This window comes from Strigops habroptila, chromosome 10 (genome assembly GCF_004027225.2).
Source record: "Strigops habroptila isolate Jane chromosome 10, bStrHab1.2.pri, whole genome shotgun sequence".
Lineage (NCBI taxonomy): Eukaryota > Metazoa > Chordata > Aves > Psittaciformes > Psittacidae > Strigops > Strigops habroptila.
Window position 1 is genome coordinate 22,454,183 of NC_046359.1, and position 20,182 is coordinate 22,474,364.

At 37.6% G+C, this 20,182-nt stretch overlaps 1 protein-coding gene across 8 annotated transcripts in view; it reads right to left on the reverse strand.

Annotated features, from left to right (window-relative positions):
- HEATR5B (HEAT repeat containing 5B) overlaps positions 1–20,182 on the reverse strand; it is a 57,881-nt gene that overhangs the window by 30,912 nt on the left and 6,787 nt on the right. For all 8 annotated transcript variants that reach the window (XM_030500081.1, XM_030500084.1, XM_030500085.1 and 5 more), the window contains 16 exons: positions 19,780–19,951; positions 19,251–19,408; positions 17,962–18,211; positions 16,875–17,030; positions 15,236–15,486; positions 14,695–14,806; positions 13,340–13,492; positions 12,948–13,047; positions 12,493–12,602; positions 11,478–11,641; positions 9,467–9,642; positions 7,789–7,894; positions 5,845–6,035; positions 4,154–4,313; positions 2,482–2,671; positions 1,074–1,243 (listed from right to left, as the gene is read on the reverse strand). In XM_030500081.1, coding sequence (XP_030355941.1) covers positions 1,074–1,243; positions 2,482–2,671; positions 4,154–4,313; positions 5,845–6,035; positions 7,789–7,894; positions 9,467–9,642; positions 11,478–11,641; positions 12,493–12,602; positions 12,948–13,047; positions 13,340–13,492; positions 14,695–14,806; positions 15,236–15,486; positions 16,875–17,030; positions 17,962–18,211; positions 19,251–19,408; positions 19,780–19,951 — 2,619 coding nt within the window. The remainder of the gene's footprint in view (positions 1–1,073; positions 1,244–2,481; positions 2,672–4,153; positions 4,314–5,844; positions 6,036–7,788; positions 7,895–9,466; positions 9,643–11,477; positions 11,642–12,492; positions 12,603–12,947; positions 13,048–13,339; positions 13,493–14,694; positions 14,807–15,235; positions 15,487–16,874; positions 17,031–17,961; positions 18,212–19,250; positions 19,409–19,779; positions 19,952–20,182) is intronic.

Below are 20,182 nucleotides of genomic sequence, written 5' to 3' on the forward strand. Positions count from 1 at the left end.
AGAAAAATAGCTTTTGTTTAGCAAAGGACCATAAAGGAACAGGAAAGAGACATCAGAAAACCTCCGGAAAAGTTTTCAAGACAGCACTAGTCATTCTTGTATGAATATCATTGTAATATTACCCACTGGTACTTACAGAGTAAATGGTTATAGGGATTGCTTGTCATGCTGTACCTAGTACTTTTGTACAAAAGGGCATACCTACTTTTGGGTACACTGTGCTCCAATTTTGTGAAAAGACAAGTTACAGATTGTAGGAACACACTGCACTCCCAGGCGTGCTCCAGAGTAGAGGGGAGCAGGGAGGAAGAGTCAGTGCTGGGGCGCAAGCATGTACACCCAGAGGATGCCCTAGGGAAAGTCTGGATGTCAGACTAAGAAAAAGTTCCAATGTTGATCTAAGTAGGATGACACTCCTTCAGGTAACGCAGACCCACCAGTTCCACAAAGAATGACACAAAGAACTTTGCAAAATGGCTGACAGACATTGGACTGCTGAACCCTCTAAAAAAATTTTCAAGTAGTAGTAACAACAACAAAAAAATCATACCAAAATGCACACCCACACACAGCACCTCTCCTCTTGCAGTCATACTGGGTGTTTTGGATTCCAGTCTCAAGCCAAGACTTGCTGACAGAATGTTAATAGAGGGAGAAAGCAATGCTAACAGCAGCACCACAGGAACTTGAATGTCAGCATCTACTACACTGAGAGTGGTAAAATAACTCCAAAAACCACCTGCTCTTCTCCAGCTCACTCACTTCCCTTCGTGAGTGCAATGAGTTGGAGGAAACAGCGTTTCAGCATCTTTTTACTCAGTTATACAAATGCTTGCTATCTTGTGCTATCAAGGCCGAAAGAGAATCAGACCCTGTGATTTCAATTTGGGCAGCATTCTGAAAAGATCTAAAATGGACTGGGGACAGGCATCCTTTATTGCACTTCAGTGCTTTTGCAAATGTGACTTGCTTATAACATACAGGCACACTTGACATCTTGCTAAGTACTTCTGTCCTCTGCTAAGCATGTACATAAAACTTTGAGGAACAAAAAGGATGCATTTTGTACTCACGCAAAGACTGGGAACCAGACTCGACAGGTTGACATGCCGTGGTGCAAACATATGAAGCTGCTGAAGGCAGGATATGGCAGCTGCCTGAACAAGCGAGTCTGAATGGTCTTGTGTGATTGCACATCCCACCAGACAGGAAGAACGGATTGTTGAAATTGTAGCTCCGTTACCTAATGACGTAATACAATATCGTTAACACAGCATAATTTTTGTATGGCAACTGTAGGCTTTAAACCTTTGAGAAACAAGAATTGTTAATGCTTCAAAGTTCACAGATTAACATGCAACCTTTCTGGATTCCTACTGAAAACTAGTATCTACACAATTTCAAAGAAACACTATAGAGTGTTTCAGTATCTTTTTTTGTCCTGTCCAAACAAAACCTTGGATCAATTATCTTCAGTCAGAAATATTTTGAGAATATCTTCCCAGGACATGAAACCTGAATTTGAATTCTGAAAATCTCTTTGATTCAGTACATATGGACAACATTTCATGCACCAAACCATTTCCTAAAATATTGGATAACTTTTAAGCTAACATACACGTATGCAGGTAATTTTAATTAGCTCCAATAGACGAGTTGCACTGCTATAACAGGACAAGAATTCGAAAGAATGATATTGAATTTGAAAAATAACCCATTCTGTATTTTGAGAATTAACCTGCATCAGGTTTACAAAAAAAATCTTGAATTACAGAAAAATGTAACCTGCAGAAGACATTCTACATAAGCTGTTGTTTAGTTAAAAAGTGAATGATGCTCCAGATCAAAAGGTTAACACATAGAACACAGATACACAAGTTCAATTAGACCATCTAGAAACTCTTCATAACCACAAATTTAGATCCAACTATTTATAGTTTCAGTAGGTGCTGGCTCTCTGGCACTGCATCAAAGATCACCCTATAAATATTAAAAAAAAAAAAAAAAAAAAAAAAAATCACAGTTGGAGAAAGGCACAGCGACCTAAGAATATCAAGAATGAATGGGAATGAGTTATAGATCAAATATTATCAATTATGTCAAACTTAAGATCTTGCTTGTGTTAAAAAAAAGCAGAGGAAAAAAATATTGCCTCTTGCCCCACCTGTACACAAAAATATCAACAGCAAAATATGCAGCAAGGGTGTTCTTCACCTTTTACCTACCATAGAGATTTGCCGTTAGCCAGAACACCATACATCACCGTAACTTCTTTACACAAACCTCAAACTGCAGTTAAAAAAGCCCCAAGCAGTCTGAAGTATGATCAGAAGTGAGGTTGCTTGCACAACTGTAACAGAATTTGTCAACGCCACCCCCCACCTGGAACTGCAACAAACAGAACTTTATTTTCTTTAAGACTGCAATATATTATCTTTATACAAGCTAGATTTTCAGTTTTCACTTCAGATTCCTACTAACCTTGCAGCTCAGGCCCAACAGTAGTTATAATAGCTCCAAGACATCGGCCTAGGCATTGATGTACTTCTGTATGTGATGGTGGAACAGTTAAGAGCAGAGTAAGAACTAGGGACAGAGTTGGCTCCACATATCCACGGTACATTGGTCCACTAGAATCTACTATCAAAGCAAGTGAATGGAGAGACCAGGTCTATCAAACAAAAAACAAAGGAATATTTTTCAGTAATGCATTTAGGAAATTTAAACAATATTGTATGCAGACTGAGCCCACCTCTGTTATGTCCTTACTTAAACATGTCCAGTTAGCTACTCTGACTCCAGATGTGTTTCAGAGGTTTCAACCTCAAGCAATCACCTGGGAGTTTAAATAAGCAAGGAAAAGAAAAAGAAGCTACTCTAGTATATGTTCTGTCAAGCTAACAGTTTAAACCAAGGTGGAAGTATGATTCTGTAGAGGGGGCTTCAGCTTCTCAATCTGTGGGTATAAAGCAGCCCTACTCATGAGTAGCACACAACTTCCTACTGCTAAAGCATAATAGTCAGTCACTACTTCAGATAATCATTTCCTTGCAGTAACTTGTGAAATTACCTGTTATATCAGGCAATTACAACATAATCTTTGAAGAACAATAATTACAGACAAGACACTTGTTCTTACTCAAAAAAAAAGATGGTTAGGTTTTGGTTTCGGTTTTTTTTTTTCTTCTGAAGTAATTCTTTTATTCTAGTGCTTTGACAGATCTCATTACTGGAGGGAAAAAAAAAAAAAATCAGCACTTTTCCCTCTAATATTCAACTTCTTTAAAGACAGATGTACTGGTCCATCTAGCGCTTTCTTCCTCTTACAGCAGCAGCTACAAACAGATGCATAAGGGAGAGTAAAGACAGACCCCCCAAATTTCTCCTGGGAGAGTAAGGACAATGCATTCTCTCAACTTTCAAGTATTTTCAACTTTGGAAACTTCATGAACTGCACAGTGTTTATAGCTAATCAACAGCTCCAAAGGCATTGCTCTTTCAACATTATGTTTAGTCCCCTTTGTACTCTACCAGCAACTTTTAGCAGTCAATCTGTCCTCTTATGAGACTCCACATGCCTACAGTCCATAGTGGATAGAAACTCCTCCCTACTTTTGCCTTATCTTCAACTTGGCTCTTACTAGTTCCCTTTCTGTCCCCTAATTGCAGTAGGCTTGCACCAGATTTTGGTTATAATATAATCCCCCAAAGATGATGTACTGCCATACTCTATTCACAGTGTCACACATACAGCAATTGCTTGGCAAAGAAAACTACTGCTCATGACGCAAGACTCCAGTAACCGATGTTAACCATTAGCCAGTCATTAAAACTTTAGTTTACAGCTAAGGTAAAACTAACACATTTTGCTTTACAATTATGGCAAAGTTAGAAATATACCCATGGTGAATTACTCTGGTGCCACTGACAAGCAGACACTTGTGAGTCTGAATTAACGTGACCACTTGCAACGAACAGAAAGGTTACGTTTTAATTGCAGTACATATTTGGGATTCTGTACTGTAAGAGTTTATAAGGAAAGTTCCACTTTCTTCATGCTCCCTGGCACATGCTACATCCATATGATTTGGCTTACACATAACACTCTATTAAAGAACATCTGAACATGTAATCTGAACATCGTGGCTTTTACCTGGACTTCAGGAGAGGTTCCATCTTGCGCCAAAGCCAAAAGAATACTGACGCTAGTTTTCAAATGCTGTCCAGAACCTATTCCACCAACATACCGATGGAGACAGCCCAGAGCCAAAGAATGGCCTGTTCTTGATACAACATCTCGAGCAGATTTTAACCTACCAATGATTAAATAAAAGGGAATCATGTAATTCACTACGTTTGTTACAAAGAACCTTTCACGTACCTTAACAGTGCAAATGACTAACAAGAGATCTGCAGGCCACCTTGCAAGATCCTGAAAAACCTTAACAACAAAAGCAAAACCAACACACTTAATCCATATTAAACTGGATTACATATAAGACAAGCGGGGATGATTTCCGATGAAGAAGAGTTTTGAAAGTGAAAGACTATAAGAAAAGCATCTAGCACTTACCAGTGTTTCACAGCAGACTAATTTAATAATCAGAAAAGTCATTGCTAGACCACTGCAGTGAAAAGGAATCAAGAACTGAAAAACACCACCACATACTGAGAAATGACAAGAAATTCACAGCTGCATCTTCCACTGAAAAGTCAACTGAGTAACTTTTAATACAGCTGTTTTCTTCTACAGCTGAGTTTTGTGACTTTCCCAATAAAGCTTTTTCTTCCTTTTTATTTTTTTTAAGTAGTGTTTTATTAATGAAACTAAACCAGAATGAATAGCATTCTGAATGATCTAGTTGTATGAAGCAGTGACTTGTTGAGTCTTTTCCATAATACTTCTGCTTCTGGATGCATATCACATACATAACTTCTTAATTAAAACCTTTTCAGGGGTTGTGGAAGAGAGAGAAAAGGCAGCTATCCTAATTAGAACAAAGAAAGGTTTGGGGATTTTTCCTGGTTGTCTATATATGAGAGGCAAGCATGCTCTAAGCCATCAGTGAACAACAAATTAAACGCAAATCTCAAATATAAAAAAATTACTTGACAGTGTCAATAGACTGGCAACCATTAGCAACCTGAATCCCAGATAAGAAACCAAAGAAATAGTCTCAGTAATAGAAACTCAAGGAAAGATGGTAAAGGTGATGTACTTTACTACAAGATGAAATGATGGTAGGAGAGCTGGGCTGAGGCTATGTGCATACAGTCTGGCCAGCCAAAAACATGGGCTGCAGCCTTGAAGCAGGTGCATTCTGATTCACAGATAGGCTGATGTCTTAAATTTAAGCCAAAAATTGGGAAACATGGTCTTGTTATATCTACCAGACATCCTTCTAAAGACCTAGGATTAACAACAGAATGTGGGGGAAAAAAAATAGATTATATCTATCTAACCGTTAGCCAGTAGATAAGTTATATCAATATGTAAAGATGTTTTGATGAAACAGAACCACTATCACACAATTGATATTACATATGTACTCAGCTTAAGCTGCATTTATCTATCTGAAGCAGTTTAGCCACTTTTAAGTAACACATCAAAAACTATTCATTGGTATAATTTCACATTCCAACTAGTTTAACAACTCAGCTTTTATTCCTGGAAGAATCGCATTAAATAAATCAAAAGAAGACCCTGTTTGAAGGTTTGTTAGATCTATATAATCATAGCAATCAAGCGTGAAGAGAATAATCAATATGGTATTTCGTAGAGGAATCTTCCAAACTACATTAAATGATATTTTTATTTCCTTTTCTGAATGAAAACCAACTTACTTATCAAAACTGTACTGAGCCATTCTAGCAATGAAAGACGCTTCTCCAACCACCTGAGCCATTCTGCCAAGAGCTTCGCCTGCTGCACATCTCAAAATAGGGTTAGGATTATCAAGGGCACCCATTACCAGTGTCAGAGCAGATTTGCGGACTTCTTCTGGTCCTAATGTGCTTTTATTCTCAGCTAAACCCTGAATGCAAAAAAAAAAAAAATATGAAAAAAACATTCCAAAGCAGAGGAGAAAGGGAAGCTGTAAGAGCAAGCTTACTATATTTGAGATCTTCAATTAAAAATGATGCACTTTCACTTTTTGTTTAGATTTGTGGTAATTTATCTTAAAATATACTTGTTGAAAATTTGTAAAACTCAGGATCAACAGCACAGTCTTACATTTACCAACACTCTGACTATTTCACATACCAGAAGACCTGTTGCACCAGTCTTTTTTATCAAATGCATTACAGTACTACATGCACTCTACTGCTACTGAATCTGAGCTAGCTTTACACAGGATACCCCAGAAAGAGAGAAGCTTTAAAACCTAACTGCAACATCTCTTTCTGTGAGACAGGAAAACCACAGCTCAGTTATGTTTCTGCAAGAATCACTTAAATCAAAGACATTTTACGTATATGAAAATATTTTTTTCTTAATGATCACATCTTTGCAAACTTTCATATAGCCTGTTATATGAATATTCTACAGAACAATAAAACTAACCACTGCTTCTGCAGCTTCTTCAGTTCCTGTATTTCATTAATAGTAATCACCTCCCACTACAACTTTCACAAAGTCTTTTACTTTGGGAAAAATAATTAAACACATGTAAAGTACAAACACCGTATGTATTATAGAGGAAGAAATTGATTCTCATTTTCTCTTCTGAAATACTCCTTTCAGCTGAATTTTGACAATTCTTTGGCCATTTGGCATGGCATTGGAAATTCCAGGCATCTGTCCAGAATCTACTTTTCAACTTGTTGCAACATGGTTCTCGTCTCTAAGAACAAGCAAGAGAGATGCTGTCTTGCCAATGTATTTTGCCATCAACCAATGACATGGAGCCCCAGTAACAATCAGGGTAAACCAGGCAGCCAATTTTGTATGGCAAAAGTAAGACAAAAAAGAAACTCATCCAATCTTTAGTTACAGGCTGGCACACCTACAAGGGTAGCTTTCTCAGTGCATAGGACTTAGTTGCTTGAAGATGAACAAGTATGACAATGATAGATGTTGTCCAACAGACTCATGAATTGGAAACTATATAAAACACCATCAGGAAAAAAGGAAACTCTTAAAGAAATTTGCCTAGTAGAAAGAAAATCTTACACTCTAAGACAGTGTTCCACAAAGCCTTGAGGCAATGCAAGTCACTGAAAGCAAGTATTTCTGAGAGATATCGTTGGTGACTTGCTGTCGTCTAGCTTCCTGACTTGAAGGGATGAGGCTGGATTTCCAAGTGCAGATAGAGAACACAGACCTGTAACTGAAGCCAGTGGGACTAGACATAAGCATCTAGAATTCTATGCAATATTAGGGAGTCTTAAGAAAAAATTAAGACATCCAAAATGGAAACACAAATCTCTTTTTGTTTTTATTTCTATAAGCCTCATCTGCACAATACTGTATGACATGAGGGTGTTTTTGAGTACATATGACAGTGTATTTAAATGCACCAATACAGTGCAAATAAAACCACAGGACTGAAAAATTAAAAAAGTTTAAATACTATAGAATGCAGACTACATCTTTTCTCTGTACTGATAAATGCAGACAAGAGCTCATGCCAATATCTGAGAAAAATTCAGTTTTGGCATTTTCAAACTTTTGAATGTTTAAGTGGTAACTTTAGTAATGTTCTACTAACGACCTTTTGCATTGACTACGCATCGATGAATCAAACTGCTGAGCTTTGGCATTGATTACAAGTTTACAAGTTTTACCTTCAAGGCACTAAGAACAGCAGTAAAGATATTAAGCTGCACAGCTTGCTGACGAACACCTTTAGCCTGCTTGACACATTCAGCAAAGTGATCCAACATCTGTAATCTAAAACAAAGGAAAGAACATAATTTTAATTGATACTCTTTCAAAATACAAACTAAAACACACCTGGTAAAAAACACCCACACATAAAATGGCCTTTTAAGCTCAGCCACAGAATTTACGCTTCAGGGGCTGCAGAAGGTAGAAAGGTACACTTTAGGTAGAAAGTACACTTTAAGTAAAAAGGCTACTGTTCTTCTGAACGTCCCTTTGCTGGGTCTTTTAGCTCATCCACAGATGTTTACTATTTGTATTGAAGAAAACACTACCAAGAGAAAGTGAGTCTTCAGGGGGTCTATAAGGATGCTGGGGAGGGACTCTTCATTAGGGACTGTAGTGGTAGGACAAAGGGTAATGGCTTCAAACTTAAACAGGGGAAGTTTAGATCAGATATAAAGAAGTTCTTTACAGTGAGGGTGGTGAAGCACTGGAATGGGTTGCCCAGGGAGGTTGTGGATGCTCCATCCCTGGCAGTGTCCAAGGCCAGGTTGGACAGAGCCTTGGGCCACATGGTTTAGTGTGAGGTGTCCCTGCCCACAGCAGGGGGGTTGGAACTAGATGATCTTAAGGTCCTTTCCAAGCCTTACTATTCTATGATTCTATTCAGATACGTTTGGCTGTATAACTAGAAAGCTATGAGGACAAGAGTGGAAAAAAACCTGCCTTTCCACTGCCACGCAAAACAGTGGTACCCTCCGCATTCTTGTTATTGTTCCTATCATTTTCCCCATTTAACCTCAATTTTTCCCCATTTAACCATGCCAGAAAGTGTTACTAGGAGGAGCAGTACTCCCTAAGGATACCAAGAACAGAAGTATAATGAATAATCTGCATTTTTAGCTACTCTGCAGCTTCCCAGCCAAATCTTTCCAAAGCTAAGAACAGATATAGATCAAGTTGAATTACTGCAAGCTGGCCTCAAGCTTACTGCAAAATGAGACTGACTGCTAGGAAAATAACTGTTCCCATCAGGATTGCACTGAAGGATAATTTTACTTTGAAATGCACCTTAGAGCTGCTTTCACTCCGTGTTCAGTGATGAATTAGCTAAACTGAATGACAAAAGTAGCCCTGACAACTCCTAACTCTGCAAAGGTAATGCAGAACGTAAAGGAAAATAAGCTGAATTCCATTCACTCTTTTTCATCATGCATAAAGTCATTTGCCGAGTAGAAATCAAATGATCTCACTCGTGGAAGCCAAATTAAATTCAATGGATGCCACTGCTATGTTCTCAAGGCTGATCTGAAGTTAATTACAGTGGATGTTTTCTCAGGAAATTTTGGTTGCAGAGATATTACTACTGTTAAACAGAGGAGAGAAGAATCTAGTCTCCACTTCTGAACCCTAATCTTCAAAACTAATAAAACTGAGGAAATTGCCTTACTTCTAAACTGGGCAGACATACTCTTGAATCCTAAGACACAATGAACACCAAATACTGAACCCTGAATTTAAAGACAGTTGATATTAAAGTAGATCCTTATTTTAAAAAAAAAAAAAAAAAAAAAAGATGTAATATTATCCAGAGGACAATGCATTAGGTTCTGAAACTGAACACTGATGTAAACCGACCTATGTTTGTAAGAGACATGAGGAAAAACCACACCAAAGAGAGCCACAGACGCATCGATGACAGATACTCCTAATGGAAGGGGACCAGGTACAGCTTCACCAGCAGGGATGCGCAAGTAAATAGAAGATGGATCATGTTCCAAAGCACCACTTCCAGATGCACTGTTTGGCTGAAGCTGCAAAATGCCACATGAATACCTCAGAATATACCTTTGCACATAAAATTTGTGAGATACCAGAGATAACAAGCACACATATGCAGTAGCTTAGAACAACAAAATAGCTTACAGACACCTGAATGCAACTGCAGTGTCCCCATGCATATGCACGCTAGCATTTACAAGACCAGCTAAATCCCAGAGGGTCAAAGCAGTTAACAGCTGGATAAATGCACAAACTATTACTCCTAGTAGTAAGAGATGGAAATTAGAGAAAAGCAGATTAATTTTGGTACTAACTGTAGCCTCCAAATCACTGACTATAACATGATGTTTTATAACAAAGGCTATTCATTCACTCTCTGTTTGAGCATTGAGTTATAATACAGATATTATCAGTTTTGCCTGTAGCAATTCCCCGTACAGAAAGATTTAGAAACAGTACTAAAATGGGTAACATTCCTATCATGAAAATACTTCTTAACTATCATTCTTTCAGGAAACACTAAAGAAAAACTTATTTTCATAATTTGTTAAATATTTAATCATGAAACAAAAGTGGAATCTAGTAGCTCTGCATTCTTCTTAAAGGTCAGAAAACAGAGCAAACATTTATAGAGACTTTCATATTGCTAAAAAATAAAATGTGACCAAGCACAAGAGAATCTGTGATGCACTACAGGGCTTCAGTTACCACGAGTGACAGTGTCTTACAGGTTAGAGGTAAAATAGAAGGGGGGAAAGGGAAGGGAGAGGTAGGAATGCCCCAGAAAGCTCTGTGGATTGAAGACTGCACTGGAAGACTGGAAGTCTACCATGTCCACCATGACAAATGAGGGAATTTTATAAATTATTTTTTTTTTTTATGCTTTGACAAATTTTTGCTGATCTTCTCTCAGGAAGAGTTTCCTCTTAGTTTTTCACAGTTGGTATCAGTCTTGGCTTTTGGATCTGTTCAATCCAGACAGCTGCCTTCTGAGAAACCTTGCCATTACTAGATACGCTGTGGTAGAAAAGGCGTTTTCAGCTCCCCCCTTCTTCCTATGCCAAGAAATTTCTGAGAAGCTCAGTTGCAAAGTTTATAATGGCACAGTTCAGCAAATGCTGAGAACAGTGAGTTGTCCAAGGAATACAGTTCACAGAGAAATCAAAAATCAGAGCAGAATTATGAAGACAGAAATATAGTGGGTATATCCAGACAGACAAACATTTTTTCTCTATGTGATTAAATCCTAAAGTTTATGAGGATAACAAGGCTTGAAAAGAGGCAGCCAGCCCCTCCCTAGTCATCACAAATTAGGAAAGCAATGAGAAGGATACTATCAGATAGTTTCATAAAATATTTAACATTAACAAATTGTTCCCTATGTTACATTCCTTTTCCAAGGGCCATACGAAAAATGATAACTGGATCAACATTACCAGCTGATCCAAAAATTATTGAGACCCCCAATACTTGTTTCCTTTAAAAAAAACACAACACCAAAACAAAACAATTCTTGTGTTTCAGACTCACTTCTTTTTCTTAAGTGCACCAAATTCCTTATAATGCCAACGAAATTGTGCCAGTACTTCCAAACTAAATGTAAAATTTCATACTACACCTATAAAACCAGTTAAATCTTGTTTTCCTGTAACACCATTTGCAATACTGATATTTTGACAGCAGTTTCATTATAAAAGCTTTTAATCAAAACAGGACACTGTAGATGGAAGGACTTGCATCTAGCAAACCCCTGAAATAAGACTAAAAAACAAGGCGTGAAGTTTCAGTTGCAGAAGGCTTCCCTCACACACTCATCACACAGACAAATACTGTAGATAACTCGTTATTATTCTAGGGGTTTTATTACCTGGTCTTCAATTGACTTATGATCCGTTTCCTGCAGCCAAGAGCCAAGAAGAACACTATCATCATAATGACAAAGAGACCTTAGGAGTGATGTGGTTGTATTAGCAGAGTTGTCTGTCAAAGTGAATTCTGCTACCAACTCTCGAAGCAGCGCATTAAATGATCCTAAACAAATGGACATTAAAAAGAATCAGTGCTGCTTCTTATCCAAAACGTTTCAGCTAGTGATTAGAAGTTACAAATCAAAGCATGTACCACTACTTTGATTTTACAAGTAGCAAGTAGCGAAGTAAACCCGCCAAGACCACATTTCAGAGCAAGGCTTTAAACAGGACCCTGGGCTCTCAGTTCCCAAATCAGTGTTCTAAATAACAGACGAGCGCATTCTCTCCAGGATGACAATCCAGATTCTGTGGAAATTTGCTCATCAACACAATGATGCAAATTTAATGAATTAAAAACAAACCAAAAAGCTAATCTGTCAGATCATGTAGCAAATCATGCCTGGTAATTTACTAATAATAGCACAAATCTCTGTCTAACACAGCAGATCAGGTTAAAAAAAAAACAAAACAAAAAACCACCCCCCCCAAGACAAAAAAAAAAAAAAAAAATCAAAAAAACCCCAAGAAAAAACATCAAACAGAAACTCAAACAGAATCTTCATTCTCACATCTACCCTTGAAGTATACTAAGATACAGGGTTCTCTATCTTTTAAGTAACAACAATATAAAACACCTAAATCGGAGTTCAGACCATGACCACTGTACTTCTCAAACCTACAAATGGGACTGTAACGTTTATACTCTAAGTGCTACTTTAATATCTTGCAATATTCATACTCCGCAGTTACACTGTCAAGACAACATACAGAAGATAACATAATACAAGACTCGTGGAGATTCATAATATCTATTTTGAATCTTATCTCTGCTTCAAAAGCAAGCACCAAAAATACATCAAAAGGAGTAAGTGAAATTTTTAGTTCAACAAAAATTGTTAAAAATTTATGTACCTTCATACGTCTTTGGAGGTAATAAAGCCAATATATCATAAAGTCTTAAACGGACCATAGCTGCACTAGCTTTGAGATGAGCTCCATGGGCTTTAATTACAGATGGAATGCTATAGAACCAAAACAGGAAAAGAGACAAACAGAAGTACTGCAGTTACTGAAGAGAGCACTTTCAGTATTTCACAAGATATGTCTCCAGCCAAGACAAGAAAACAGTGTTCAGAAAACTACTCTGAGCAACACTACTCAATTATCAGTACATTTACAGAGGTTATTGTATGGAGCAAATTTTTCTTTTAATATAAAATGCACGCTGCTGTATATTAGACACGTGTACCTCCTCAGAAGAAGCGCCTAGTATACTAGGTCAGAATATGAATTAGAACAAATTAGTTCCAGTACTTCAGGTCTAGGAAAACACAAAAGTGAAAAAGGAGCAAAAATTGCCTACTTACTGCGACATCATTGTCATGGCACATTCTATGGGCGTCATCAATTTCCTGATCACATCCTCCGTAAGGAGCTCAGGACAGTGAGCAACAAAACTTCTCATAGCTAGTAACAAAATAGTTTAAATTAAAATTTTACTGAAACAAACATATAAAGCATGAGCAAGATAACAGATCCTAGGAGGATATCAAAAAAGCAGCAACTACATATGGTTATTCAAAGACTGTGCGACATGTCCATAAAACTATATGCCAAAACCAGGTCACATTGATGAAAATCTGACACATCTTACTCATTTTCAAAGAAAGCAGGCAAGTTACAAGAGTTCTATCTATAATACTTAGGGTTATTTTTTGGTTTACTGCACACTTACGATCTCGCAGTTTGAAATCCTTACCGCAGAGAGCTCCAGCTCGGCCTTCCAGGGTTACTTGCCAGGTAAAAGAATCTCCCCTTGCCTTCTCTGCCTCCAACTCCTTGAGAGAACGTGGAAATACATTTCGCCATAGCAGCAACATCTTAGGCAGATGATACCGAACAACAGAAGGACCTGTGCAAAAAAAATGAAGTGACAGTATAATTAAAAAACCATTTAACTAAGGGAAAAATCTGTCATGAAGGCTTTTGCTCTTTATTTTAACTCTTATTTCACTTTTCTTTCTTTTCTTCTGCTTGAACAACAAAAATTAAAAACTTCTTTCTCATTTTTAGGTTGAAAATGTGGCAAATAAATAGTATAGGTAAGCCTCTTTGTTGATATCAGTACTGAAAATAGGAAATAGGCAATTCCATACCTGGTCATGTAATATGTAACCACTGCTAACTGCCTTTTTACAATCTTTTTATTCTGACTTCTAAGGTTTTTTATTACTAGTTTGAAGGCAAGCTCTGTAGCCTGTCCAAACTTGTTCATAAAATGAATAGAAAAAAACCTGACGGCTACTAATTATGTCACTAGTTTAACCATCAAGTTTAAAGAAAACTTCTGAAAAAGCTCCAGAAGATTGCAAGTGCATTAAAAATATATTGGCGAAGGACAACTAAAATAGGGATACACTATTACAAAAACATGACAGTAAGCTGGGAAGAAAAAGAAAAAAAGAGGCAATTTAAAGAAACAAAATGAAACACAAAATGGTATTTGCCGAGAGATTAAAATACTGAAGAATGCATCAGAAATTTATCATATTTTCCAGTATTATAAAAACAAAAAAAAACCTACCCTACTATTGCTTCAGAACCCAAGAGTATACTTAGAACCTCTAAAATACAACTTCTGATGTTTCTGTGATACTAACATAAGGTTGGCTTTTTTAAAAGACAGCTGAACAGCTTTTAAACTAATAACACTTCTAATCAGTACTGTTGCCTCTCCAGAGGCACACACATAACTTGCTGGAATGCTCATTATGTTTCGTTTACATTCCATGTCTTCTGCACTGCACCGATTAAGGAAGGAAGATGAGGGGTTGCCCTTTCCATAGAATGACTAAAGGCTGGGTTTCTAAAAACAGAGCGTAACTCTTTTTTTAGGTACCACACCTTCTACTATTCTTCAGCTTACATAAACACTAACATTTCACTTTTTCCCAGCATAACCACCATCACTGAAATAAATCCATGAACACTCTGTTTCCCTTGGTATGTGCTAGATACTGGACTGATTATATGTAGAGATCATTTGCCACGGTGGATAATAATAAATGCTGGACAAGCATCAAAATAAACCAAAAAGCAACCATTTTTACAAACCTAAAGTCATAAGTGCTCCAAGTAAAAGCCATCCAGCCTGAGTCCGCTGCAAGGAGAGCCTGCTGTTTTGTGCAGCAGTTCGTAACAGATCCTCAGCAATACTGACCACCATCTGCAGCAATGGATTTTAAATGTACAAATTAAGCCACTGCAAGCTACTGCAACACATCCACCCTCACAGACTATATATAAAGACATTCTCAAATCATTTAAATTGACCTTCCATAAAGAATGAACACAGATTACATCTCATGCAGATGATCAGTGTTTTGCATATGACAATGCAGACAAGAATATTCTCTTCAGCAATTATTCATTAATATGCCAAATAAGAAAGCAAATTTGAGAGAGAGGAGGAAAGCTGGTAAATATTGTAACTGAAATATTACAAACACATGCTCTGGTCATTGCTCTCTTTCCAGGCACAAGTTCAGTTTTGATAATGCTTTATGTTGTTACCATGTCACACATTTTGCAAAGCTATTATTTCTAGACAAAAAGGTATCTTTTAGTACACTCACAGATGAAACACTTGTCTCACCTTTCCTTTGGCATGAGGAATTCCTAAGGGACACTGATGCACACCACCTAACAAAGCAGCCATTGCAAAACTGTAGCCACTAACAGCTTCAGGAGAGGTCTTCAGATTGTTGAGCCTTTCTGCACATCTATCTAAGAATGGAGTCAATTGAAAAGGCAATGCCACAGCTACACACCGCAAGCACCATGCGGCAGCGAGCCGAGCAGCCATGCTGGGATGCAGAAGAACTGAAGTTACTGTCTCCAACAGACCTACAGAAAGAGAGTTTACAATCTTAGAGTTATGATGAGCTTTTTAATATGCAGACAACTAAATCAGTACTAGACAGGCAACATGAAAGTTAAGAAAGTCAGAATTAAAGTACTTGAATTTTACAACTTTGCCTTCTTCAAGAGAGAAACGTTATTAGCATTATGCTGCTCCATATCAGGTTTTCACCAGCAAGGCTGGAGCTGCCAGAGCCATAGCACTGACTTGTACTACTTGAACAACTGAAAAGAGGCAGTAATCCTAAATAAGGGAACAGGCACTGGATGAGATGATTCCTACAATCTTGACGTCTTTTACACAGATTGCCAGTAACAGAGCAACAGTAAGACTGATCTTTGGTTTTGCTTTACATTGTAGACAAGCACATGCTGTAGATGTCACTGACTGCTGTACTCTGCTTTTGACACAGTGCTGTCTCCCCTCCACCAAGTTACCATTCTTCTACACCTTCCTAACCTTCATGCCTACCTAATCCTGCTTTCTAACTGTGAGCTCTTCAGTCCAGTCTGTCTCCACACCAACACCTTCCTTAGTCGAGATCTCTAACTTTGCAAACTCCTACTTCAAAGCCCCCACTGCCACCTTATCTCTTGTTTTCCTGTAGCTAGTGCACAACTTCTGCTAGCTGCTATGAAGTAAGCAGGTAGAAATAACTTTGAGATAGTCCCCTCTGTTCTTACAGGGCACAGCTGCCAGAAGGAATGAATATGAACAGAGTCTTCCCGACACCACAGTTGGAGCAAAATCAGTATGAGAAGGATGTCATATGCATGAATACAACAATCTACATAATGAAACATCTAATGGAGCTTGCACTTCCATTGGAAAAATGGAACATCATCTGCAAACTGAAAAAAACCCGCAACACTACAGTATAAAGGTGGATTCGGATGTTAAAATAAACAAGAAGAAAATCCCATACAAACCCTTATCAACTTAAAATGGGACTATCCACAGCTTCAACTCAACAAAATACTCTTAACCTCCCCACAGAAATTTGATATCTGAGGGCAATACAGCTTTCCAGGAGCAAATACTTCAGCCCTTATATAGCAAAGCCATTTATTTCCTATAAAACCATTATCAGAAAAAAATCAATGCTAAAAATCAACTTTACTCACCCTAAAACAGAGCTGCAAGCAAACTTCAATCAAAACAGTTCCTTAATACTTTATCAAACTTGACCCAAAGTTAGGGTACTAAACACTAAAAATGAGCTGGACAAACGTAGCTACCTGGAGTACTACAAGGAGTGCCAGTTTCATCAACTCATTTCTTACATACTGATTCATTATTTAACTAGATTTAATGATATTTCATATTCATTGCTCAAATGTTTCCTTTAATCTATTTAAATTTATTTGCATACCAATAGAGGGTTCTTGAATAAGGGGAGATGCAGTGGCATTCAGACTCTGAACCAGACTACCCAGTTCCTGGAGGGCACACACCATTACATGCTGGCTTGCAGCTACATCAGCTGCTCCTGATTTATTTTCACTGTTAGCATCATTTACTACTGCTTCTGCAGAAAAGAAAGAAAAAATACCTTGCTTAACCACCATTTGAACCGCATCTCAACATACACAGGATAAAAAGGGATAGTTCAGTTCTGACATCAACCTTATACTAAAACAAAACCACAAGTTTGACCATAGCATGACCTTGCAAAGCAAAGACGATCTGAAGAGAAATAGTTTTACAGCTATGAGCCAAACACAATCATCAGGAGGCCATGAAAAACTGATGCCCATCATTTATTATGGAATGCAATGCACTAAGAGGTAGGATTAATAGTATAATGTAGCAAAAGCAAGTATACACATACACAGCATGTGTATTGTATCTATAGACAGTAATCAAAATGATAATCTTGACGTATCTAGGTTCTGCATACAAAATTGCATGCACATGTACATGGAATAAAACTAAAAAAGAAAAAAAAAGAAAAACACAAAACAAAAAAACCAAAACAAAAAGCCACCAAAACTTGTAAATAATTAATCACAACCACTAATCCTCTTAAAGTTATCCAATTAAGTTCCTAGATCTCACTGTAGGTTCTTTCTCCTACAAAATATCCCAGAAGCAGCAACTGTCACTTCAAAGAAAAGGGAGTTCAATATCAACTTAATGTTTATATGTCTACTACAGCACAAATTTAGAAAATCGTCCCCCTTATTTGAAGGGAAGCAATAATTACCAATTAAATCTCTTTCCAATTTATCAAATTCATCAGAAAGGCTCAAAAAAAATGAACGAGTTCTTCCAATCACTAAATACATAATGCAATTTACTGCAACTTTAACAAGGTAGCAGGAGGAAGAATTTCTGCAACTGTTTCATCTCAGAAGAACAAAATTACTCCTCACAGTCTAAGAAAGCTGAAAAATGGCTGAACCAATATAACAACAGTAACTTTTAACTGGTCTCAAATAAAGAAAAATGGTTCTTACCCACTGCCTTCATTTGTTTACCAATGGCTTGACATATATCTTTGGCAGCTGCAATCTGTGCTTTCTCCCCAAGTAAGCTGCCCACAGTTGCTCTCAGGATAAAGGATACGCATCTTCGAGAGTAAACTGCCTCCACATGGGTCTGAGTTGCACGAGGATGGGAGACAAGATCAAGTACATGGGACAAAAATGTAGCAAAGTTGCGCTCCAACCACTGACCTCCCAACGTTGTAACAAAGACAACATAGGCCTGCAAATTCAGGAATTACAAACAGATCCAATTAAAACAGAAATGGAAGGCTATATTCAGTCACCAAAGACTGAAGACTACAGCTATACTCATGCATAATACAGAACAGTAGCAATACCAGTTAGTAATAAGCAACCCTAATGAGGATAAGCAGGATGGCTCAATCCATTAGCCACATCTTTGTTGTAGAAGCTAAACTGCTTCCAGTGCCAAGAGTAGCCCCTACATGCTACACATTCTGTGAAGCGCTAAATACTCTTTGAATGACAGCTAGAAAACCCAGTCCATTGCTCTAAATATGTGTCTCTTTAGAATTTTTAAGAACATATCTCAATAACAGCAGCAACATGAATGTGTTCTAATTCACAATGAAGACCAGGCATTTTCATCAAGTTCACTTGGAAAGGGCTGAGAAAAATAACAAGGGTTTCACAAAAACCTGGCAAGTTACTGCAGCATATTGAAATGTATGTCAGAGTGAGAATGCCTGAACTTGAAGAGATGCTGCTGCCACCTTTCTCTATCAGACAAGTGGAGCTTCCACATTCAGCAGATTTCAGCTACTCAAGACAGACATATGGAGAGAAGAAATGTAGTTTAACAAATGAGGGCTGCAAACTACCCAGCATCTGAAAGGAGCACACGCAAAAGGACAACAGTGTGTCCTCTCTAAAGGGAAATAAAATTGAAAAGTGGAGCTAAAGTCTTTAACATACTAACTTTTCCAGTATTTTTGCAAGTTAATCCCACTTCATATGGGATTAATTTTTGCAAGTTAATCCCATACACTGATCGAATAAGCTTTCCTTGGCACATATTTCAACCTATTGTTAATGCATGTCAATAATAAAAGAAAGTAGCTTAGATGAATGACACTACATGTACATCTCACAAAACAGGCGAGTCAAACCAGACTTGTAAGTAAACTTATAAACAAATAAAGAACAAAAGTGTGTCTTTTCCCTACTAAAAGGGTGACAGTTATGTATAAATGTTACTTTATTTAAAAAAGTTAAAAATATTACAGCTTATGACAAACCTGGGTAACACCAACTCGCACTTCCCTATTGACAGATCCTCCTACTTTTAACATCTCTCCACCACTCTTTAGGAAACCAGATCCTCCCCGCAGAAATCCGGTGGCCATGAGCTCCAAGACCTCCTCAAGCGTGGCTCTCTTCACATTCTGCCGCATCACTTTTGCGGAAAGAAAATAATCATTTAATCCCAAAGTACCAAACATTACAAGCAATGACCTTGAAACCAGACTTATCAATTCAAAACTGTCTTGCAAACACAAATCTAGCCAACATTTCAGATAACAGTTTGTTGCATGTTTAAGAAATAAGCTAATTTTCCCAGGTGATTTTATTAGTTTTCTCTTTCTTTCTATGACAACAGGGATTCTGCACTCTTTTCTCTTTTTAACTCAAGAGTCTATAAAACCAAACAATCCACCTACAAGTTTCCACCTACTGGAACAACAATGTATGATACAACACTGTCATGTAACATGATACTGAAGGTGCATTTTGTCCACTTGGAAATGAAATCAGAAAGACTTGTACCTGTTGCTTGTTTTGGTATCAGTGCTGTAGCCATGACCGTCCCCAAAAGCTTTGACACTGCAACTCGCACACCATAGTTTGAGTTTTCCAGAGCTTTGAAGCACAGCGTTGCAACATTCTCTAGTTCAGCTGTCCACATAAACACCGCTTCATTCTGTAATTCCAGCAGACACTGTAGGAAAAAAAGACTTGCTGAGCACCAGTGGAGACCATTCTTACCTTTTATCTAAGTGTCAGTGTAATTACCAGGTTTATTCAGCAAGTATTTTAATATGAATATTTTAAAAGTTAATTTCCACACACACACTCTCCCACTTACCAAATAACTTTGCTGAGTAAACAGTCAGAGACTCATGGAATAGGCAAATACATAAATAAAAAGAGGAAAGCACGACAAAAGAAC